General features: G+C 50.7%; 1 protein-coding gene across 4 annotated transcripts in view; it reads right to left on the bottom strand.

Moving 5' to 3' along the window:
* Positions 1 to 2,357: 2,357 nt before the first annotated feature.
* The window catches only part of MN1 (MN1 proto-oncogene, transcriptional regulator), a 193,127-nt gene continuing 170,403 nt past the window's right edge, over positions 2,358 to 25,081 (bottom strand). For 3 of the 4 annotated variants that reach the window (XM_044990344.1, XM_044990345.1, XM_044990348.1), the window contains one exon: positions 2,358 to 4,151. In XM_044990344.1, the coding sequence (XP_044846279.1) occupies positions 3,967 to 4,151 (185 nt within the window). In that variant the 3' untranslated portion in view covers positions 2,358 to 3,966. The remainder of the gene's footprint in view (positions 4,152 to 25,081) is intronic. The other variant, XM_044990349.1, reaches the window with a different exon arrangement.

Genomic DNA, 25,081 nt, shown 5'->3' with positions numbered 1-25,081 from the left:
GTTGGGCCGTGAGGTCGAGCTCCAGCTCCCACTCAGGTCAATAAAAAGAGTCTCATTGACTCTCGGAGTCTCAGGCTGGGCCCTAAGGAAAGTGGAAAAACTGGGCACTAGATGGGAACAATAGGAGTGCACACACACACACACACACACACACTCTCTCTCTTCCTGGTTGTCTACACTGAGCATTCTGGCGTAAGTGCTACGATTCAGCCAAAACCTGTACAGTCGGGCCTTTCCCCTGGGAGGTTCCCCCTCCCCTTAGCCCCTAAGTCCCTCCTCCAATCACAGGGCTTCCCTGCACATTTTGTAATCGTCCATGCAGGATGAAGCCTGCATGGCTAGATCTCTGCCTGGGAAGAAATCACTTCTCCCTTGGCCCAGGAGAGCCTGGCTCTTCTCAGGCTCCTCCCCTCCTTTCTCCATGCCCACCTCTGCCTCCTTTCACATGGCTGCAAGCTCCTCAACCTCCTTCTTGTCCCTATCTGCCCTGCCTCCAGCCTCTGTCCCTCAAGTTCCTCCTAGCAGGTGCCTATCAGCCAAAAAGGCAAATCAGAACGCCCTGCTATTCCTCATGACATGAGCATGAGTCTCCTACGCTGCTACACGACCATATTGCCTTCATCTGTGTCCTCTCCCCGCCTGGTTCCTGTTTGCACTTAGGACCATAGCCTGCCATGCGGGTAGATGGGCGTGGATTCTCCCTGGCGCTGTGGGCAGGTGCATGGCTGTGCCTGCATGGGTTGAGGTGTGGGATCAGGGACATCGAATGCAAATTCCTCAGGGCAGAGAACCCACCTCTGTGTGTTCTGCACGTATGTTCAGATATGTTCCTGCCACATGGCCTCAAGCAGCTGAGTCGAATGACCCAGTCCTTGCAGAGGCTATTGGGCTGGGTGTGGGAGGGCTCTGGGGCTCTATAAGACGGACCTAGCTTCCCGGAAGAGAGTTAACTGGCAGGCTGGCAGAGTACAGGGGAATTCAGCTCCAGAATGGGGCAGAAGGAGAGGCAAACACCGCAGGAAAAAGGCCCTGAGTGTGGGGCACCAGCTGGGGCCTACCTCCCCAGAGAACTGTGGGCGCGCCTGAGAGGGCAGCAAACATATGGGGTTAAAGACTTTGGGTGCAGAGGATGATCATCTAAATACTGCTCCACTCTTCTAGCGGGATGATTGCATTCCCTCGGGCTGCTGGCTTTATTTTCTTCAGCCCCTTTTTTCGGTGGTGGTTAGATCATCCTGGCCCACAGGTGATAGTTGTTCAGCGGTAGTAAGTTCAGATATTTCTGTCTATCACTAAGGAATAACTTTGGGTTTGGGCCATTTTGTTCCCCAAAGTGTAGCCACCTTTGCTGTAGATTAATGAGTGAATGGAAAGCCAAGGGATCGAGGTCCTGGAATCAGTGCAGTCCACAGCACCATTGTTCAAAAGGAGTTTTTTAATTATGCAAATCCATGTTACATCATCACTGTTGCACATGCCCGCAGTCAGTGGGGATTCGTTCTGAGGTATCTCCCCAATGTCTGCATGTGCGGCTCCAGCACTGCAGTGGAGGTTGAGCCCATGGAGCAGAGGAAACACAACAGGACAGGCTACACTGCAGAGATCAGCATGCTGCCGTTGTTTTACAATCCCATTAGACAGGCGACTTGCACCGATGCTTTAAAACCATTGCTTGTGGTCTGTCGGTCAGGTACCGGACAGCCAGAGAATCCACGCTGGGGACCCGGCGAGCTAAACTGAGTGCATGCAGTAGCCATGCATATTCTAGTGTGCCCCTACCGGCAGGCGCTGGGCGAGGCAAAGGCATTGTGCCAGGCCATGAGAGAGGGTTCTGTGGTCACAGCACAGAGCTGGGTAGGAGAAGCTCAGCTGGGTTCTCCTCCCAGTTCTGCCCCTGACTTACTGCATGATCCTCCCTGGGCAAGTCACTTCTCTGCTCCATGCTTTGGTTCCCCATCTGCCTCATGGGAGGATGCTCTGCCTCTCGGGGGCTGATTCATTGACCTGGGCATGTCCACTCAGCTCTCTGGGGCTGGGGCAGTTTGCGTGTTAGTATTCTTACTGGGACAGGCAGCAGAGAGCTGGGCCCCACAACCCCTGACTGCGGTGGTGCAGCAAGCTATGGGGGCCCCCGGCTGAGCCCCAAGAGTCAGGGGTTCCTGGGCAGAGGGGTTAATCAGTGCAACGTCTCCGCATACAGAAATAATCCATTTGCTTTTAACAGCTTCGTTTTCCATCCCAGGGGTTCCGGTTCCCTGAGCACGAACATCATGGTGGGTCACCAGGCAGAGCCAGCCACAAGGGTCTAGGCACAGAGAGTGAGTGAGTGAGTGAGTGAGTGAGTGAGTGTGTGTGTGTGTGTGTGTGTGTGTGTGTGTGTGTGTGTGTGTGTGTGCACATGCGCACGGGCAGCAGGTGGGGTGACACAGACACGCCCGGACGTGACGAGGTGAATTTCAGCCTTTGCCTGTTTAATGTGGTCAGACCTTCACTAGCGTGAGCTCAGGGGTGTGGAGACCACTGACTTGTCAAACACGGGTGCTGTGCTCCCTGCCCCACTGCAGGGCTCTCATTCCCACAGCCAGCAGGGGCTGCCTGGCCAAGCCCCAGGGGGAGGGATGTTTGTAAGGCCTCACCAGTGACGCTGCCTGAGGATTATGGCACAGGGCTCACCAGCTCGGGAGGGCTGCCGCGTCAGGCCTCCCAGGGGCAGGGTGTCCCAAGGCAGCGCCAGGGGTGCTCAGCCTGGGGGACTCGGCCATCCGAAGTGACATCGGACTGGGGCCCAGGCTCTTGCAGGGTTAAACGCTGGGATGACTGAGCGTCACCTGAGCACCCCCAGCCAGAGGGGAACTGCAGAGGGTGGGCGAGTGCTCTGACCTCCGAGCAGGGGGCCAGGACTCCTGGTCCCAACGCTGGCTCCCACAGTCTCCCTCTCTGGCTCTGGGCTGGTCACTGAATGAGGCTCCCGATGGCTCCCTCCCTCCCCGACCCACAGGGGTGCTGGAAGGAGCGAGCCTTGTAAAGTGCCAAGCATGACACTGAACGAAAGGGCATTACGCCCTCTGCAGTTGCACCCCTCCGTCTAGGATACGCTTCCATTTCTCCAGGGCAGGCAACTCACTGGAGCCCACAGCTGAAAAGCCCAGGTTTGTAAAGGAGTGAGGCCGGGTCGGAGAAGTTAATATGTTAGGAGCCCAGCAGAGCACTAACTCGGGACTCCGCTTGCAATAACAGAGCCCCGTCAGAGTGTGCTCATGGGAAATACTGGACTGCCTCTGGGGACATCTCAGCCCAGTTCCGAATGGACAGGGGCTCGCGTCAGAGCCCTCAGAGCCCAGTAACGCTGGCAGCTGCCTGGGGACGCTGGGGAGACGAGGAGAGTGAACAGGGCAGGACACATGGGCAGCTTTTGCTGCTGCTGCCTAGGCTGGCCTGGCCTGTGGATAAGCAGAGACCCTCAGTCCTGGGGGCTGCTGCCCTGCCCCTCCTGCCAGCTGTTCAAATCGTCCCCAGAGACAGGGGTGTCAGCACATAAAATATCCTGGATTACATTACATCCTGCAAAGTCGGGCGGGTGGGGGAGGCGGGGGAGGGGGGAATTGGAAGACGTGGCGTACAGCCCTATGAAAAGTCTGGGGGGAGCAAACCAAGATCTGGAGGGGCATCTGCCCCCTTTCCCCCGACAGCAAATGACGTCCAGCCTGTAGATAACACACGTGGGAATCAGCCTCTTTCTGACATACCAACTAGCTGGCAGTTCTGTATGTCAGATTAACACCCCATAAATGGATACAGCTCCCCAATTCATAGCGTACAAATCCGTATACACACGGCCCATCCCTCCCCACCAGCATGCACACAGTGCCTCTGCAGCTCAGTGAAGAATGGCTGAGATCTCTGCCCACTGCTCCTCTTGCTGGGAGCCTGACATATCCACCCAGTGCCTGGGAATCCCGCTCTCACTTATGTACAGGTCAGGGCAGCTGCCAATGATCCGGCCCGATACAGTATCTCTGAGCGGGTTGCCCCACAGCCGTGAACAGCGCTATGCTCCTTGGAGTCGACGAGACGTTCAGCGACGAGGCTGGGGTGCAGTTTGGGGGTGCTGTCTGGGAGCATGACCACTTGAGGCTGGGCTGAATCACAACCTGGAAGCAATGGGAGAGCAGACAGCATCAGTACAATACAATCCAAGGTCAGAGAAGCACAGGAGTAGCATCTAGGGCCAGACCCAATGCCTGTTGTAGTCAAGGGGAAGACTCCCTGACTTCAAGGGGTGCTGGATCAGGCCCCTGGTGCCGCAGCATCCATACACAAGTTTTGCATGCAATTACTTAACACACTGTGTCAGCTTAAAGGGCCAGCAGGCTGCACCTGTATCTTAATTTGTCAGTGTCAGTGCATGTGCACTCGGTGCAGCGCTGCACTGGATCTCTCAACAGGATCTCCAGATCTGCTTGTGCACAATAGCCCAGTGTCAGCTCAGCTAAGTCATAGCATTGAGACACTGCCATCAAACTGCAACGATGCCCTTGCGTTACATACAAATCCAGGTCTTTGTTGAGGAAGGGCACTTGGCGTTTCCCTGGGGCAGGCTTGTTTGGGTCCGTTCTGAATGTTAACGCCACGAATAGAAACTGCACAGGAAAGCAAGAGAGCCGGGCACTGGGACCTTCATCAAAACCAGTTAAAGAAAAACTGCAGCTTGTGAAAACACTGACCAGAAAGGAACGCGAGAAGGCAGCCCTCATGTAGCTGGAGATACCTGTACGTGCTCTGGACACCCACAATAACCGGTCTCTAGTTACCGATATACACTGACATAGGGACACACCTTGAGACACATAACGTATATGTACATTCAGGGGCGGCTCTAGGTATTTTGCCGCCTCGAGCACGGCAGGCAGGCTGCCTTTGGCGGCTTGCCTGCGGGAGGTCCCCGGTCCCGCGTATTCGGCGGCAGCCTGCGGGAGGTCCGCTGAAGCCACGGGACCAGCAGACCCTCCGCAGGCATGCCGCCGAAGGCAACCTGCCTGCCGCCCTCGCAGCGATCGGCAGAGCGCCCCCCGTGGCTTGCTGCCCCAAGCACGTGCTTGGCGAGCTGGTGCCTGAAGCCACCCCTGTGTACGTTATTACACACACATACACATTAGACATCTACATATGTACACACAGAGAGTGCACAAGCAGCTCCTTTCTCCTAGTGAAATGGAAACACAATTATACATGGAGACGTTGGCCTAAAACTCTTAGCCTTTTCTCCTCCTCAGAATCATTCCCAGAATGATTGAATCCGAATCCCGACTCTTCCTGTGAATTCCAAACTCACGCCTATCGTGGTATTTCTTTACAGGATTTTTATCCCCTGCTGAGGTGCCTTTCAGGCACATGACTTACCCTGTAACACATTCAAGTAAACTGCCCACAACAACAGACCAATGAAGAAGTAAGTTACAAACTGGAGTATCTGTTCTGCTCCTAATGGCCTCTACAGATCCCCAGTTTGCTGCTGTACTTAGGCCAAGATAATCAGAAATGTCTGAAAGACAAACCATCGGGTTTCTAGTATAAACTCTGGGACTCTCTCAGTGTATTCGCTCCACTTCTATAATCAGGGCTCATAAGCACAATCATCTCCTCGTGTGCTCCTGCCGTCCCCCATGACAAAAGAAAGGGTTAATCCAACGCAGTCATTGGAGGTCTGAAGGCTGCCAACTCCTGAAAAATGGCCACCAGGCAAGCTGCTGAGAATAATCAGAATAAGATTGGAAGGTGTCCACATCAATCAATCACTTGTTGACAGATGACTGGAAGCCCCCACTGTGACCGTGGACAGCTGACCAACTCTCAGCTTAAGCTGAAGTCTAACATTAGACTGTTTGTTTCGTGTGGGTGGCTTCTGCGTTATGACCTTACCAGTCAATCAATCTTGCAGTGAGTAGTCTGTCTGACAGAGACGTTAATTATCCATACTTCTCATGCACTGGAAAGCTTTATCTTCAAAAACTCACTGTCACTTAGGTAGGAATAACAGAAAAATAAATCCAGCCTCAGTAGCTCAGTGGCTAGTAGGGCAGAAAGGAAGCTCTGCCAGGCTCTGCGCAGCACAGGCTGCTGGGGCTCGGTACACAGAGCTCCTCGGAGCTCTTGTGAGCTTTACCGTAGATTAACCTTTATTTATTGTACTCATATAATTAGCCGAGTAGCTGCTGCTCACACCAATAACTGCCTGAGCCTGAGCCAACAGGAAGGAAAGGAAGACAGATATAAAAGGACAACAAACACGCATCAATTAAACCTTGCAAGCTGTTAGTCACACTAGTTAATAAGTTCTTTCTATCTGTAAAGTGCTCTCGGTGACAAATCCCCTAACTGGCACTCAGCATTATTATGGCTTTTGAGATGCCTCTGTCTTTCATGTGAAGCTCCTTGTACACATGTGCGTGCCCCCCGCTGCGCAGTCTGCTCACAGGGGCTGGGAGAACATGGAAAGCAACACTAAATGTCGGAGAAACACCAAAGTCACTGAGAGCTCCTGCTCTGAAGCCGCCTTTCAGCCAGTTTTGAGGCAGCTGTCACTGCAAACCCCGCTGGCAGCACGGAGGCGCTGGAGTAGAGCAGCTGCACAGCCAGTATCTGGCCTCTCTCTTCCGCGCTCCCTTCCAATAGCCAGGCCCCCAGACCAAGAGCTGAGACTGGAGCCCGTTCCAAGGAGGAGAGCAATTAAAGCAGTCCATTTCCGACGGGGAGAGAGCTGGCACCCCTGCATTTTATGCAGCCAGGGGCTCCTCTGCTTGCCAAGGCTATGGAGCAGCCCAGTCATAAATACGCAGCGCGCAGGGACATGGCTGGGCCTTGCAGAGCCCTACCCCATGTGCTGAGCTCTCTGGCCCAGTTCTGCAATGAGCTCTGTGCAGGGAACTCCTGTGATCCAGCCCTTCTTGAATTGCTGGTATCGGAGTCTGGAGGGGCAAAGCAGTTGGGTCACCTAGGCAGCTCCTGCAGGGCTCGTACCCTTCACTGCCTCATCCCACCGGTGTTTCAGCTGCCCAGCTCTCAGACCCCTGCAGAAATGGAGCCTGTAGGCTGCTTCACGGTTTCCTTCTCTGGCATCTAGCCTGCCCCATGCTCTGCTTCCAGCCCACTCGTTAGTCCTTCTGCTGCGACTAGCCATCCCCACACTGTGCACACCCAGTACTGCACCTGCACACACCCAGAGCCCTGCACGCACACATGCGCAGAGTGCCCTGTGCTGATGGACACACAGGAAGATGCAGGCCCTGCCCGGAAGAGCTTGAAGCTAAAAGGACAATAAAGAGACCAAGGGTGGGGGAAACAGTGTGAGAGAAGGCAAAGTGTGCAGGCCGTGACTGGCACAAACCGTGTTATGCCAGCCCCAGCTGCTCACCTACCTAGCCAGTGTTGGCCTGGAAGGGAGCTGACGGGAAAGGACGTTACTGACTCACCTATGGGGGCTTTCAAGGAGAGATGTAAATGAGGGGCACGTGTCAGCCTGTGGCGTAGATCCGGGAGAGAGAGCATGCAACTCGCCTACCATCCAGTTCTCGGAGCATGCAACTCGCCTACCATTTCCGTTTGGTGAAAAGGACACAGCTGTGGGGATGGCTAGTCACAGCAGAAGGACTAATGAGTGGGCTGGAAGCAGAGCATGGGGCAGGCTAGATGCCAGAGAAGGAAACCGTGAAGCAGCTCCCCAGCAGCGACCCAGCCTGGTCTCCATTCTGAGCAAGGCTCTTGAATGCTCTGAGCATCCTGACAGTGGCCCGTGGGTGATCCCATTCCCCATTTCTGCCAACATGCCTCGCCCTGGGCGGAACAGGGGTGTTGGTGCCTGGCACTGACCTGGAGAAACTCCACAGATATGTGTTCTGTAAATCTGAGATTGTTTATAGTGTGTGCAGTCCACTTGGTCAGCCCCACAGTGCAACTCCCCCTCCAAACAAAGCCAGCCTTGTACGGCACATTCAGCAGAACTGAGCTACAGGAAAGGACTGCATTGTAAATCTACCCCAAGCAGGATAACCCTGAGGTCTGCCGGAGTCGTACCTCTCAGGGCAGTGAGAAGTATAGTACAGCTACAATAAATTATCTCTGACTTCACTAGCGCAGGAGTACTTCTGTAGGAACTCTTCTCTAAGGTCTCTCCAAGAGCTCCCGCCCCTCCGGAACAAAGGCCATGCCATTAGGCGTGATGTTCCTTTAAGGAGATTCTTTAAAAGGCCCTGTTCTGGGTCCAGTGGAAGTGGCACCTTTTGACAGGATCAGTCCATATGCTTGGGGTTTTCTCAGGGATGCTTTTCTAAAAACTCTGCTCTAGGAATGATTTGGGGGATGCCCTGTGGCCTGTTCTACACAGGGGACCAGATGAGCTGATCACAATGGTCCCGTCTGGCCTTGGAATCTGTGACCTGATGATTCTCGCCCTGAGTAGCAATTCAGTGGAGTAACTCCGGTGAGTGCGGCTCAGCGCGAGTGCAGAATGGCTGCAGAGCAGGGCCCTTGGTAAGCAGGTTCTATATTACATGTGAGCTACGGCTGGACACTCTGGCTATTGCACTTACCTAGACAGTCCATGCATGGCTGGTACCTGATGCCTCTGCTCTTGGGTGCCCGGAGGCGGAACAGAGCCTAATTCTGTTCAATGCCATGCATGACAAAACAGACCCACCTCTTCTTGAGGCAGGGCAGGTGGAGAGCCTACTTGGGGCTAAGCTATTGAGGGCACCGCTCCAGAATCTCCTGCAGCTGCCCAGGCCCTGGGGGGCTGTGAGGGTGGAGGGGGGGGTGCTTTGCTTTTATGAAGCCAGCCGAAGGTGCTGCTGAAAAGCTGTAGCTGTGCCTGCGTGCAGGTTGGTGTCAGAGCACACAAGAGTGCGTAGGAAAGGACAGGCACAACCCCCCCAACACCTTCTCCCTTGGAGACCATGCCCCAGAGCAGCAGGGCGGAGCAGGGCTCCAGCAGGACTTGGGTCAGAAACAAGCCCCAGGGCATAACTTGCTCATTTGAGGCAAGCAGCCCTTCCTGTGCGGCGTTCTCATCCCGCTCCCGGAGCTGCAGTTTACTAGTCCATTCACCAGACTGCCAGGGGGAACAGAACAGAGACGTCCAGGGAGGCAAGGCTGTGTCACAACCAGATGACACACACAGCCACGGTGCTGGCATGGCCACGCAGAACAAGCAGCCCCTCAGGGCACCAATGTTAGGTCACTTGTGGTGCCACGATGTGTCAGACTTGTTGTCTGCCACAATAAAGTCACGCTCGTCTGCTGTCCCCTGCCTCCTGTGCCTTGGCACGGTGCCCCCCAGCACAACGCAGCAAGAGCAGCCGGATCGGAGAAGGAGCAGTTTGGACCGGCACCATCTCTCCAAAGAGAGATGCTCTCCACAAGCCCCTTCCACGCAGGCTTATGCACACAAACCTTCCTCATCAAGGTGCTATCCCGGCGTATACGGCCAAACATTCCAACAGTAACCACACAAAATCGACAGGTGGCTGAAGGCCCACTAAGAATTCACCCTCCCTGCCCAGAAATACTGATACAGAGACACTAGTGTGCAAGTGTGCGTGCATGCACACACACACATACACACACACACACACACACACACACATACAGTGGGCACATACAGTGGGCACATACACATACCCAGCAGACACTTGCTTCCCCAGATACTAGTGTGCATATACACACACACAGACACAGAAGCATGCATACACACGTGTGATTGCATAGCCCCCCCCCCCACACACACACCCCACAAGGCACCTGAGCATACACAAATTCCTTCACACGCACAAACACTCCCAGGTTCACACACATTTGTATGCACGTGCTCAGTCGCATCATGCACGCAGCGATAGTGCTCAGAGCGCAGTCCCAGTAGCTAACCTTCCAAATGCATTTTGTACAGGCCTGTGCTGCAGCTCATCCCCTAGTGCCTGCTGATCCCGCAGGGGTTAATGGGGAGAGACCACACTCAGAACCAAAGCCTCACCTCCCCCTTCTCGCCGCAGACACATGGCGTGTAATGAAGATCGGCCAGCCTCCCTCAGATGCCTGGAAGCAGCCAAAGGGCTGGTCTACACGGGGCTGGGGGGTGTGTTTCGAACTAAGATATGCAAGTTCAGCTATGCAGATAGCATAGCTGAAGTCGAAGTATCTTAGTTTGACTTACCTGGCCGTCCTCACGGCGGCGAGTCGGCTGCCACAGCTCCCCCGTCGACTCCGCTTACTCCTCCTGCCGAGGCGGAGTACAGGCGTCAATTAGCGGATCGATTTATCGCGTCCAGACGAGACGCGATAAATCGATCCCCGATACATCGAACACTAAGACGTACCCTAAGACTATAGAGGTGAGAGCCCCTTTACCATTGACCGCAAACCATGGCTACCTGCACTGTGCGCTGTCCCTGCAGGAGTGATGTGTGGCAGGCACACCAGCCTCTCCATGCGCTGCAGAAACACAAACCCCTCTTGGCTCTTCCTGGTGGTGTGTAAGACGTGAAGCAGCAAATCAAGGCAGCGTGTTAACAAGCTTGCCACGGCCTGGCCAGAGACTGCAGCCACGAGACACAGGGAGAAACCAGGAGACAGAGACAGGGACAGCGAGAAACTAACCTGCTGGGATGTGACACCAGAAAAGGGTCCTGGCCGCAGAGGTTTAATACAAGGATTTTACTAGCGCAGCATCAGGGCATGTCCTTCCAGAGGGGCTGGGAAAACCAGCGGCTGGATGCTCCAGCACTAGACGGAAGCTCTTGAGGGTAGGGACGGTGCCTTCCTTTGTGTACAATGGGCCATGATCCTGACCAGGCTTTTGCACAGTCCCGGAGAAGCCCAGAAGCTCCATGCTCTCCGTAGGCCAGGAGAGTCTGGAGACACCTCTGGCCCCGGCAGCTGTGTCTGTTCTTTAAGGGAGAGCGGCAGAGATCCAAGCCAGATTCTGTGAGACAGCAGGTGTGAGTGAAGGAGCTGACCCGGCCCCCAGCGCTGCAGCCCCCATATGCCGATTGAAGCTGGGCAGGCCTGTGAGGTTTATCTGCATAATGGCACTGATGTGTCCCCATTGATTGCAGTGCCAGGGCCTTGCTGGGGCTCCCAGGCTGTCATGCTGGCCATCTCCTTGGCATGGCCAGGGCAGCTGCTGGAGGATGGAGCCGATGGCCCTGCCATCTCATCGGGGTCAGAAAGACAAGCGGCTGGTGATAAACATTGCAGCAGTAACCTCAGGCTGTAAACGCACACCCCAGATGAGTGCATGGGGCTGCAGCCTGATCTGCTGCTGCAGTGGAGCTGTGGCTGATGGCCAGGCATGAACCGCATGCAGAAAGGCTCTGCTTATGCCTGGAGCAGCACCACGCCCTGCCCCCTTCCTGGCTGGGCAGCCGGCTGCAGACAACTGCCCACTTCTCCATCCTGTTCCCTGCCCCTGGCTAGAGCAAGCCCCTCCTCCCACGCTCTCAGAGCTCTCCAGATTCCTCCAACACCCCGGCATTCTGACACCCACACCGGGCAGTGCCGGCGAGCCAGACGGGGACTTGGCAATGCTCCCTCTGCACACCTCTGGGGGAAGGTCACCCACGGGGTGGTCGGACACAAGCCTTGGCCTACCCCACAGCTGGGAGTGCAGGCTGTATGACCAGTCAATGTGTGTCAAGAAGCTCCATGTGGGTGAGGGGAGGATTCTAGCCAGAAGCTCTGCCATGAAGCAGAGAGACCGAGTAGCGGTAGGGATGGTTCCTTTTCCTGGGGCTAGTAAATATGCTTGTTCAGTGCTGGAGGACAGTGACTGGCTGTGATTCTTTAATGTCACATCACAAGGTGCCCCATCCTAAAGTACAGTGCTGCCAGTGCCCATCCCTGCACACCCATCTGCCCAGGCAGAGCCTGCACCCATCCCTGCACACCCGTCTGCCCGAGCAGAGCCGGTGCCCATCCCTGCACATCCATCTGCCTGGGCAGACCCTGTGCCCATCCCCACACATTTGTCTGCCCGGGGAGACCCTGCACCCATCCCTGCACACCCGTCTGCCTGGGCAGAGCCAGTGCCCATCCCCGCACACCCGTCTGCCCAGGCAGACCCTGCGCCCATCCCCGCACACCCGTCTGCCCGGGCAGACCCTGCGCCCATCCCCGCACACCCGTCTGCCCGGGCAGACCCTGCGCCCATCCCTGCACACCCGTCTGCCCGGGGAGACCCTGCGCCCATCCCTGCACACCCGTCTGCCTGGGGAGACCCTGCGCCCATCCCTGCACACCCGTCTGCCTGGGCAGACCCTGCGCCCATCCCCGCACACCCGTCTGCCCGGGGAGACCCTGCGCCCATCCCTGCACACCCGTCTGCCCGGGCAGACCCTGCGCCCATCCCTGCACACCCGTCTGCCCGGGCAGACCCTGCGCCCATCCCTGCACACCCGTCTGCCCGGGCAGACCCTGCGCCCATCCCTGCACACCTGGGCAGAGCCTGTGTCTCTGGGCACTCCCCTTAGGACACCCCGCTGCACATCTTTCCCAGCTAGGCAAGGGCCTACATGATGCCAAACAGGCCACAATATGGAGAGTTGGGTTGAACCTTTTGCTTTTTTCTTGCAAAAAAATTGACAACGCAAGTTTGTCATTCACAACTTTGCATTTTGATTCAGGTTTGAAACCTCCCCTTTTTTGCCCCTGACCCCCACAGCATGGATGGTGATACAGCAGGGTTGCAGGTTTTTGTTTGGTTTTCCCTTCTTCCAATCTGTAATCTGGCACTGAAGATGTTTTGAACAAGAATGACACAAGCAGAAATGAAAAACCAAAAGAAGGAAAACATGAAAAAACACAAACCAAAACCCAGCCACTGTTCCTTCCAGTGTGAAAAAGGGGATGATGCAAAACATCAACATTTCGAAAAATGCTCAGTTTTCAAAACCCAGAACAAACTGAAAAGGTCACTTTGGAATGAAACAATTGTCATTGAAAAAGCCCAACATATTAAAATGATTCCCAACCCACTCTGAAAAAGTGCTAGTTTCAATTCAAACAAAATCCCATTTTTCAGTGGGAAATTTGTTTTGCAGATGAAGATTTCCCCCAGCTTTGACACCCTGTGTGTTGCCTTGTCTGCTTCTGCACAGGACTGTAAACTTCTTGGGGAGGGAACCACAGTTCCTTGTACGTTTGTACAGTGCCAAGCCACCAAGGTGGTCCCCCTGTGTTCCCCTCCCGGCCCCGCATGGGGTGGGAGTGACAGCATCCAAGGCCGCAGCATTCCAGGGCAGCACAAGGCACAATTTCATAGGGCGCCATTATGGAAACCATCGTCTGGTTAGTTAAAAGTCCAAGCAATTAGAGCTCTGCAGAGTTAGATTAAAAAAGAGACAGCTCTATCGGAGACAGTCCATAATCCTTCACACCCGGCCTGCCAAGCCAGGCCACAATTCAGCAGGCCTTGTCTGGACTGATTATATTTCCTGAAAAATGAACAGTAACTCTTGTGGAGACGCAAGTTATGTTTCTGAAAACGCTCTTCTACACAAATTAAAGTATTAATCACCGTAACAAATATTACTACGCATGGTCATTTATTAAGTTCAAGAAAATATATACCCTCAGAGCAGTCATTTCACACTCTGGGTCCCCCTAACACAAACACCCACCATCTCCAAAACCTAGTGGACACAGGCCTTTTGTTCTGCATTCACTGGTCAACAAATGATGTAAATGTACTCAGGAAGGCGGCTGCACCGCATACCCCATTCACCACCCAGGCAGCTAGGGCATTGTTGCTGGCTTTGCTGCTTACAAGCTGTTTGTTTGACTGCCCTGCCTCTCCCCTGAGAGCACTGCAGGCACTGTAGTTAAGGAGGTAGAAAAGGGGGAGGAAAATCAGCAGAAATCATTTTAAACCTCGTCTCCTTTTTGCATGAAGCTGACAGCTTCCAACTCAGCTGGTGAGTGTGTCTGACAGAGCCCAGTAGATGCTCCTCCAACCAGGCCCAGTTTCAGTCCCTTCTCAGACTGCAAGCACCATGTGCACATCTTGAAGATTTCCTTTGGGGAAGACCTACTTCTGTGCAGGAGCGAGCGTAGCATAGCGAGGCCTGGTGGGTTGTCGCTAACATTTTGTCTGTTAGGGACGGGGCTTCACCAGCAGCTTCATGTGCAAAGCGCCTCTGACGATTCAGTGTTCAGAACAGCTTTGCAATGGCATCCTCTGATGAAGCTCGTGACTGACTGGGAAACAAAGGGAAAAGGCAATGCAGAGTGCTCTCGCTGCACCCCAGATTTCTACAAGACAGGGCTGCAAAAAGCCCTCCAGCCTCAGCCGTTGCTTTGTGGTAGGTTTTCCATATCACCAATAACAGAATTCCCTTCTCGCTCCCGCACTGCAAAGCATGTCTGAACTCAGCTGCATATTCAGCAGCTGTTCCCTGAGCAGCGCTTCCATCAATGCTCATGTACAGAACGAGTGGGCATTATTCAACTGCGATCTGTTGAGTGGGTCAGAAATTCATGGCCAGATCCAGCAGGAGAATTCTGCCTTTACAACTGCTCGTGCCTGGGAGCCAGGCTCTAATCCCCACTTGGCCACGGACTCAGTGCATGGCTCTGGGCAAGTCATTTAGGTTAAAATGTTTAAACTTGGGCACCTGAAGTTACCCCTCTAAATCTATGCACAGAGCCATGAATCCAGGGCCTGATTCTTAGAGATGCTGAGCCCCTGAGCCTGCCAGCGACGCCAATGACATTACACCAAAGTGAACTTGGCCCAACATCTCTTGAAATACAAAATTTGTGATGCAAGGTTTGCCTCTCCCCACTGTATTTCTGTTACGCTCTGCCGTCCGTCAGCCTGCACAAAGCTTACGGGTATGACTCACGGGTGCTTCACTGTCTATGGCATTTATTTATATGCTGCTTCTCATGCAAGCTGCTCAGAGGGCTTTGTGGTGTGCCGCTTCCGAATACAGGACAGTAAACAAGGCTTCATCGACTCCGCCGACCCCGATACCCAGTGCTCTGCTGGCACGGGGCACCAGCAGGGAGTGAAAGAAGGAGAAAGGGAAGATTCAAAGGAAACAGACGCTGCCTCAGCCCAGCCTGGCACTGTCAGGGTAACAGCCCCGGGCTGCTGCCCAGGGGAATGTGTCCCTGGCATTGCCTCTAGCAGACTGGCTTCTCTGACTTGGTGTGTCTGCCAGCACTAACGGGGATGCACCGCAAGAACGATACTGACGGGCCAAAGAGTGGCAAGTTACTGCACAGCCCGTTCCTCCCGAACAGGAATAAACCCTTTTCTCACTGCAGAAATCACTAAGGAATAAATCAGGAGCTGCTGTAGTAAACAAGCAGAATTACAATGAGCGCATTTGGGTTATCGGCTCTGTGTGCTAATGTTAGACCGCCTGCTCCAGGAGACCTCTGATGCAACCTTGTCTTCGCAAGCTGGGTCAATACTTCACTACTGGTGTCAAGTGGCAACTTTCTGGGGTTTGACCTTGCTGGAATTTACTCTTGGGAGGGGGAACCAGTCCATAAAGTTCCTATTAGTATAAAAGCAGATGTAAGCACTTTGTTGGCAGAGTTCAGCAGCAGGGAAGTCTGCAGTTGATCAGTTCTGCCTCACCAGTCACTGCAGTCAACAGGAATTACTACAGAGGATTTTTGTATTCCTTCCCCCAAATCCCCCCAAAAAGAAGATTTAAAGAAATCAGCTGAGCTCCGGCAAAGCTCCAGTATAATGCAATAAATCTGTGCGATTCATGCAGAGGGGAGCTGCACCCATCTGGCCGGGGAACGGCCAGCAGGAGCGGAGTGTGAATTTGTAAATGAAGAACAAACACTTGTGCTGTGTGAAAATGCTTTAGTGCAAAAAACAATCTGACTGTGGGGCCTTACTGGTGTTTAGTGGGCTAGGAGGCAGGCAGGAGGCTGCAGGGAGCATTTCCAGGGAGGGCATCCAAGTACCACCCATGTCCGTGTGAGTGTAAGCTCTGCTGCGTTTGGCACTGACTGACAGTTCTGGATGTTCTGAATGGCGCTAATGGCGTTCTCCAATTGCCAAGCGTAGCTAGGACACCGGGTAGGACACTGGGTAGAACTGTACAGTGCAGGTGGGTGTAAGCGTCCCTGTGCCGCATTATCAACGCACTTCTGCAGCTCCACCCCACCAGCTGCTCCACTGGGTGAATAGCGCCACAAGCCCGGACATCTAGACAGAGCTAAAACCAGGGCGAGCGCGTCTGACGGCGTGCCATGTAAAGATCATGTGTTTTATTGGCATAGTCTTGGGATGGCTCTATTGCTTGTGAGAGGTGATGCCATGAGTTATGCAGCCTGCCCCAAACCCATGCTGAGACGCCCCACACCATCCTGTGTCTGTATGTGCCAACTAGCTACTGCTGCAATGTAACAGAAAGAACGATTCGACCCATTCGATGCACACAGCCAGTCTTGCTGGAGCCTGTTTTGGTGCTTTAACTTCATTGTTACATTACATGCTACTGAAATAACACAGTATCACCTTCTCCCTCCATATTATATTGAAAACCTGCACCAAGTGACCTGGTTTCAACTAGTTTTCCTTTATGATTAACACTCTTGGGGCCCCTACTTGCTCTGTTATTCTCACCAAATGAAAGAGCAGCCCCAGATCCTTGTTAGATTTGCTCACATTTGAGCAGTGTCATGTGGTCAGTAGCCCATGGCAATACACTAAATTAAAGGCCTAATGCAGAATCCTCCTACAAGCCTGACAACTAATGAATTGAAGGCTTCAGGCCCCAGAGGACCTGCACTGGGATGAAGCCACTTCATACGGAGCTCCAGCACTAGTGCAGTCCCTGGGCTGTCATTCAGAAATAAAGAGTTGTTTAATTTTATTCACCGCAGGAAACAGAAACAACAGTATCTCCTTTAACTAACAGCTAGTTTGCTGGAAAGCCATGCAGAGAAGATCCATCTTTACAATGATCCCCCAAATGCCCCTGGAGCATGATGATTCTATTTAGTGCACTGTAGGTACAGACAAATAAACTCCTTGCGTGCTTCCAATTAACTGTCTTTGAGGCCCTGGTACAGAAAAACAAACTCTTTTGTTTGCAACCAAAACGAAGGCACCTCCCACAAAATACAAACGTTCTGCTTTGCATTCGGCCAGGCCACTACCCAGTCTGAACTCGCCCCCTTTACCTCCAGCCAGTGGCTGTGAGCGGACCACGGCCTACAACAAGGAGACGACTTTCCCAAAGTCTGCAGCAATTCTTCACTTAGAAGGAGCCGGTTGACTTGAGTTTCTTGTCTCGATGTTCCCAGGACATCAAGGTCCTCACGTATCTAGGGGACAAATCACCAGCACAAAAGGACCAGGAGGCCACCTGCAATGGTGTGAGTTTGGGCAGCCACTTTCTGCGCAGCCCGTTGCGGCTCCCCTTGTGATTGCCCCAGAGAGAAACGGCGCTCTTCTCTCCTGTGGTTTCCATGTCTCTCTCGCTCCATGATGGAAATGGCAGGGAGAGTCCTATCAACTGTTCAGGTTCCCAACACAAACTGGCAAGGACCTGGCTGAAGCAGCTTTACGAGCTGCTGCTGCAGCTATCCTGCAGCCCGAAGGGTGGCTGCACCCCGGCGTTGCCCCGGATGAGCCTTGTGCAGTGTTTCAGTCCACGTGTTGAACAGAGACCCTGCTTTTCCTAGGCTGCACAGTACAACTGAACAGACACAGTTCGTGGGTGACGTTCTTGCCCTTCAGCAGCTGATCTGTACTAATCCCAACTACACCTCAGGAAAGCCAGAGACTGCCAGGACCATCTTCCATCTCCAGCTTTAATACTGACACACACAAATCCCTTCTTTCCACCATTACATCAGAAACACAGATTGGAGGTAAACACTGGGGCTAATGCACTGCTCTGAAACAGGTCAGGTTGGATCTTCACCCTGGCAAGGTTCAGTCTGCTGTGTCAGACAGATCTGGCCCCGCAAGCATCAGTCGTGTCGCAAGGATGTTCCCCAAGACCCCTCTCCTTCCCCAGCTCCCTCCTCTCCCCTCTTCCTCCCACACAGACAAGAACTAAACTATTCTTCCCCAGGCTAAAGAAATGTAAAAACTGCAGATAGATAGTGCTGCACGTCACAACAAAACACAAACAGTCCAATGGCTTTAAAGCAAAAGTAACAACGGAGCTATTATCTGACACACACACACACACACACACCCCACACACACAGAGTTAGTTTTGGAGTTAATTTTATTTTCTGAATATAGTATTTACAACACAAAATTGGAATTTGCACCGTCCCTTTCCCACGAGAGAGCCGAGTGAGTGCTATAACTTTATAAACTCAATGATTAAGACCAATTAGCTGCATACATGTAGCTCTTCAGTCTGCTTTTAAGCGCTAGTACTGACTGGGAATTACTGTTAGTAGCAGGCAGGCAGCATATTCCATGGCTAAGAGGCATATGTGGAAAAATTCAAGCCCAACAGCCAGCAAATTCTCTTCAGCACAAACTAGGACAGAGAATGGCTGGGAATATTTGGCCAGCGAAGATCGAGCTGTTTCCTTAAGGGCCTTCCATGCTCTAGCGCTACATGTTCTTCAGGGAAGCCCCGAAGCTGGAAAGCTTCTAGGGAAAAGGAGCTCTTTGTTCCCCCGTAGGAGAAGGCGGGAGCTAGCTCTGGCAGGCTTCACTTACGTGTTGGCACGTTGCCCAATGCAGTTTTAGTCACGGTTTCATTTGGTGTTTGCTCTGGTTTGGGATGTGATATGAAATGGTGGGTGGGGTATTTATGAAAGGAGTGGGAATTGTGAAAGGTACAGTGTCAGGACAGTGGGTCAGCCTGAGCTGGACTCGGCTCGGGGAGCGAACTCAATGTCAACAAGAGGCTCAGAGACCCCTGGGTGGGGCTGGCTTTGTGAGAGTAGGCCACCTAGTAGCAGAGCTGGCTTCATGGAACCAGGACCTGGCAGCGGTAGGCCAGGAGGAGCAGACTTTGCAGAACCAGACTTTGGAGCAAGACCTGGTGGTGCTGGCTTCACTGGCCAGCAGCAGATGGCCTCAGAGGTGCGGGCTCCTCATGCCTGGGCAGTGACTAGTGGGACAGCCACACCCCTCCCATGCTCTCAGGGGTTTGCTCGTGCCATTTGTAATGTAAGCAGATGTTTTATTTGATTTCTCCCAAGTAAAAGCTATTTGTGGAGCGACATACCCAGGGACTGCTGAGTGCCTGCAGGTGGCAAAGGAATCACCTCTAAAGGTGAGCAGTCCCTCAAGCCGGGGAGTAGAGAGGGTTCTATGAGAGAGCTTGAACTCATCATTTTTAGTGAGTTAGCCCTTAGATCTCACTTGAACCTGGCACTTGCTAATGCTCCGTCCACCTGGCACAAGGGTTATACTCACATTACTAAAGAAGGCTTCCAGATGCTCTTTGAATCTACAGATTTCCAAGGGGTCCATTCACTTTACCATTTGTTCTGTTAAATGAGAACATAAGAACGGCCACACTGGGTCAGACCGCTGGTCCATCTAGCCCAGTACCCTGTCTTCTGACAGTGGCCAGTGCCAGGTGCCCCAGAGGGAATGAACTGAACAGGGCAATTTATTGGGTAATCCATCCCATGTTATCCAGTCCCAGCTTCTGGCAATCAAAGGTTTAGGGACATCCAGAGCATTGGGTTGCATCCCTGACCATCATGGCTAATGGCCATTGATGGACCTAGCCTCAGTGAACTTATATAGTTCTTTTTTGAACCCTGTTATAGTTTTGGCCTTCACAACATCCCCTGGCAATGAGTTCCACAGGTCAACTGTGTGTTGTGTGAAGAAATACTGCCTCTTGTTTGTTTTAAACCTGCTACCTATTAATTTCATTGGGTTACCCCTGGGTTTTGTGTTATGTGAAGGAATAAACAACACTTCCTTATTTACTTTCTCCACACCAGTCATGATTTTATAGACCTCGACCATATCCCTCCTTGTCATCTCTTTTCCAAGCTGAACAGTCCCAGTCTTTTTAATCTCTCTTCATATGGAATCTGTTCCATACCCTTAATCATTTTTGTTGCCCTCTCTGTACCTTTTCCAATTCTAATATATCTTTTTTGAGATGCGGCAATCAGAATGCATGCCATATTCAAGGTGTGGGCGTACCATGGATTTATATTGTGGCATTATGATATTTTCTTATCATAAGATTGTTAGGAACCATTAGGAAAAGGATAGATAATAAGACATTCTGTTAGCTCTTTTGACAGCTACTGCACATGGAGTTGTTCTCTGAAAACATCTGCTCAAAGATCTTTTCCTTGAGTATTTGGATTTAGATCCTATCATTTTGTATGTATAGATGGGATTATGTTTCTAATTTACATTACTTTGCATTTATCAACAGTTAATTTCATCTGCCATTTTGTCACCCAGACACCCAGTTTTGTGTGATCCTTTTGTAACGCTCTGCGGTCTACTTTGGACTGAACTATCTTGAGTAATTTTGTAGTGGCTGCAAACTTTGCCACCTCACCTCAATGTTTACCCCCTTTTCCAGATAATTTATGAATATGTTGAACAGCCCTGGACCGAGTACAGAGCCTTGAGGAGCCCTGCTATTTATCTCTTTCCATTGTGAAAGTTGACTATTTATTTCTCACTTTGTTTCCTATCTTTTAACCAGTTACTGGTCCATGAGAGGACCTTTCCACTCATCCCAGGGCTGCCTACTTTGACAAAGTCCTTCATCAAAGGCTCTTAAATAACGGCTTTCTGAAAGTCCAAGTACACTATATCCACTGGATCACCCTTGTCCACATGTTTTTTCAGAGTCCTCAAAGAATTCTAACAGATTGGTGAGGCATGATTTTCCTTTACAAAAGCAATGTTGACACTTCCCCAACATATCTTGTTCCTCTAGCAGTCTGAGAATTCTGTTCTTTACATAGTTTCAACCAATTTGCCTGGTAATGATGTTAGGCTTACTGGCCTGTAATTGCCAGGTTCACCTCTGGAGACTTTTTTAAAAATTGGCATTACATTAGTTGTCCTCCAGCCATCTGGTACAGAGCTGATTTAAGCAATACAGGTTACATACCACAGTTAGTAGTTCTGCAAGTTCATATTTGAGTTTCTTCAGAATTCTTGGGTCCATACCATCTGGTCCTGGTGACTTACTACTGTTTACTTTATTAATTTGTTCCAAAACCTCCTCTAATGACACCTCAATCTGGGACAGTTCCTCAGATTTTTCATCTAAAACAATGGTTCAGTGATCAGAATCTCCCTCACACCCTTTGCTGTGAAGACCAATGCAAAGAATTCATTTAGCTTCTCCGCAATGGCCTTGTCTTCCTTGCGTGCTCTTTTAGCACCTCAGTCGTCCCCAGTGGCCTCACGGACTGCTTGGCAGGCTTCCTGCTTCTGATATACTTAAAATAAATTGTTGCGGTTTGTTTTTGTGTCTTCTGCTATTTGCTCTTCAAATTCTTTTCTGGCCTCCCTGATTTTATTCTTACACTTGACTTGGCAGGGTTTATGTTCCTTTCTATTATCCTCACTGGAATTTGACTTCCACTGTTTCAATGGTGTCTTTTTGTCTCTAGCCACCTCTCGTACTTGTTGTTTAGCCATAGTGGCATTTTTTGGTCTTCTTATTTGTTTTTATTTTTATTATTATGTGAGTCACACAAATAGTTTGGCTCCATTTTGGTGTTTTTTAAAAGGTTCCATGCATCTTGCAAGCATTTCACTCTTTTGACTATTCCTTTTAATTTCTGTTTAACTAGCCTCCTCATTTTATGTAGTTCCCCTTTTTTGAATTTAAATGTTACTGTGGTGGGTTTCTTTGATATTTTGTGCCCTACAAGGATGTTAAATTTCATTACATTATGGTTGATATATGCACCTCTTGGACCAGCTCCTGTGTGCCACTTAGGACTAAATCAAGAATTGCCTCTCCCCCTGTGGGTTCCAGGACCAGCTGCTCCAAGCAGCAGTCGTTAATGGTGTCTAGAATTTTTCTCTGCATCCTGTCCTGAGGTGACAGGTTCCCAGACAATATGGGGATAGTTGAACCCACACTTATTATTGGGTTTTCTGTTTTTGTAGCCTCTCGTCTCCCTGAGTATTTCACAATCACAGTCACCATCCTGGTCAGGTGGGCAGTAATATATTCTGACTGCTAGTCTCTTATTATTCAAGCATGGAATTTCTATCCATACAGCTTTTGTGGTACTGTTTGATTCAAGATTTTATACTATATGTGACTCTATTCTTTCTTTCGCCTATAGTGCCAGTCCCCTACCAGCACCACCTACTCTGTCCTTCCTGTATATTTTGCACCCTGGTATTGTTGTGTCCTCTCGATTCTACCAAGTTTCTGTGATGCCTCATTAAATACCAGGCACACCTGTTCACCCATCTCAGTATTTATCCCCCTTCTTTGGGCGAGGTGCATGAGGATTGGAAATGGGAATGGCAATATCGGCTAATAGCCAGCACTGGGAGTAATCATTGTCCTAATGGCCAAGCAGGCCCTTATGTCCAGAAATACAAATCCAGTTTACAGCACACAGCTCTGTGTAAGATTTCTCAGTGACAAAGGTAGCTATTTCTATGACAGAAATGAGTGTACGCAATGGGGTCACGAAAGCTTTGTGCTTAACTAACATTAACATTCTTTATCTGACAACACTTATTATACTAGTAAATAAGATGTTTTGTTGCTCTTTAATTTTGAATCAATATGGTGCCTCTATTTACATTCCCCACTTCAGCAGGAAGCTGGAGGAATTGGTTTGTCCGCCCTTTGCTACATTGCAGAGGGGAGGGAGCTTGTACTCAGGATTCAGAGAGCCCAGGAGCACCAAATACCAGTAGAAAAGCATAGCCCCATTAGACAAATAGATGTACTTAGTGGGGGTCATTATTAACTAAACAAGCTGTGGGAAGAAAGGCCCAAGACACAGTTACCCTTTATTGCCTGTAAATAACCAATTATTCAGTTCATCTAACAAAATCATGTGTCTGTGTACATGTGTGTGGCGTGTGCGCGTGAGCATGGGAGAGAGCATGTTAGATACTCGGGAACAAGTCTTAGGAGAGATTTTTGAGTCATATTTGGAAAACAAAAACTACTCGCTGTCTGACTGATACAAGGAATTAGTATCCTTTTCTCTAATTAATAGAACTCCCTCTTACAAAGAATACAGCTGGCCAACTAGGGTTACTACAGTAGTTGCCATAAAAAGTCAACATTTGCTATCAGCAGATACATTTCCATTTCCTGTTTGGGGCAGGGACTTGTGTCTGAATAGATTCTAGCAGCCTGTGGGTGCACTGGAAATAAATACTAATAAACTGTGCTAGCTCACATATACCTGTGGAGTAACTGCTTGCAATTGCTGCCTTGTAAATGGCAACCATTGTACGTGCTTAACTGGTGGCAGTTTTACACATGCTTTTCCATTTCTTGGGAACATCCAGTGAGCAGAAACGAGAAACTCTGCATCCACCATTACTGAGGTCAGGGTTGGACCAATATAGGAAAAACTTTTCTGTAGGTGGCAGAGGACAGCGTCCTTAATATCCTGTTGCAGAGATGCTCATTTCACATCCAAACTTTGGGCAGAAAGGCCTGTCTGACTTTTCCCTTCCCTCTACAAAGCATTCTCAGTCCACGTACACTCAGCACTGCACAGACCAAATACCATGTACAGCAATTCTTCTGGCTATGCACGGAGAGCTCATGCAGCCACCTGAACAGAAAGGCATGACTCCTTTGAGCTATTACCACAATGTCAGCACATGAAGAGTGGGGCTTGACTGTTGACTAGAACTCCTGCTGCTTTGCTCTGACCCCCGGGATAGCCTCTGCTTTAACTGGGAGTGGTCAGAAGAATGGTGTTTGTGTGCACACACACGGTACTGACTGCTGTGGAACAGGGTATACAAGACCTGCTTATGTGCCTATATCAGTTCCCTCAAGGGCTCAAGTGAGCACACTCCTGTCCTCCTCTGTTGGTTTAAAATATCCCATAATATCTTCGTAAAGAAGTGATGTTCAAAACCAGGTCTTGCTTACAGAAGGGCAACCCTGTGGACCCCCCAGAGCTCAGACTTATCACACTCTGGGTGTATGGGGATGTCACATACAATAACGTCACACCAAATAGTGTAACATTAGCGGAAAGCACAGATATTTGACCCATTCAGTCAAAATGCAGGTGTCAAAATATGAGGCTCAATGCTGAGGATCAGCCACTCGAGACTGACAGAGACTGCGACATACTAAATCTCAGCCATTTCTCCTACCTATGAATAAGTGATTGTAAGTTCCACTCTCCTCTCCATTTATAATAACAAATCATTTGTTTCCATCGTGAGAAGGGGGTGGGACTAGCAGATACACCAGAGGCTGAAATGTATTTATTTACTTGATACACTGTACAAAGTATGAACAATTTCAGGGCAGGCTCCCCAAATACCAGCTCAGCTCAGCTCTTCTTCACCTGGACCCAGCGCGACCACCCTCTCTGGCTTCGTTTTAATGTCCTTATCACCAGTGCTGGCATTTTAGCATTCATTTTGTTCCTAGACAGACTTCAATCTTGTTAATTTTAACACACACTGAGCATTTCTTAGCCGAATCTAACAATTCCCATAATTTAAGATAAAATCGATAAATAAAATGATGAGTAGTATTGGCTATTTCTGCGAAGAGCAATCCAAACACATTTCCCCAAATTTAATGTCCTGTTTGTAGTCTCTCAATAAATGAAGTTCTCAGAACCACACTTAAATGGATCGACATCACTATACTCTGATAGACAAAGCCATCTAAAAAAAAACAACCCACCTCACCTCGAGACCAAAATGTCTTGTAGTATAGAATTCCTTGACTTATTGTTCTCTCCTCTTGGCTGCACTTGAATATTAAATGTTGTATTAATAGCTCACTCTTAATTATCCATGAGTAATGTACTACAACCAGGAAATTAATGAAGGGAAGCACCAGAAAAATGAAAAAATCTCTCACTATCACAGATACATTTTCAAACAGTCTGTGGCAGAGGCAAACAT

This window comes from Mauremys mutica, chromosome 16 (assembly GCF_020497125.1).
Source record: "Mauremys mutica isolate MM-2020 ecotype Southern chromosome 16, ASM2049712v1, whole genome shotgun sequence".
In the NCBI taxonomy this organism is placed as follows: Eukaryota; Metazoa; Chordata; order Testudines; family Geoemydidae; genus Mauremys; species Mauremys mutica.
This window is presented reverse-complemented; position numbering and strand designations above follow the sequence as displayed.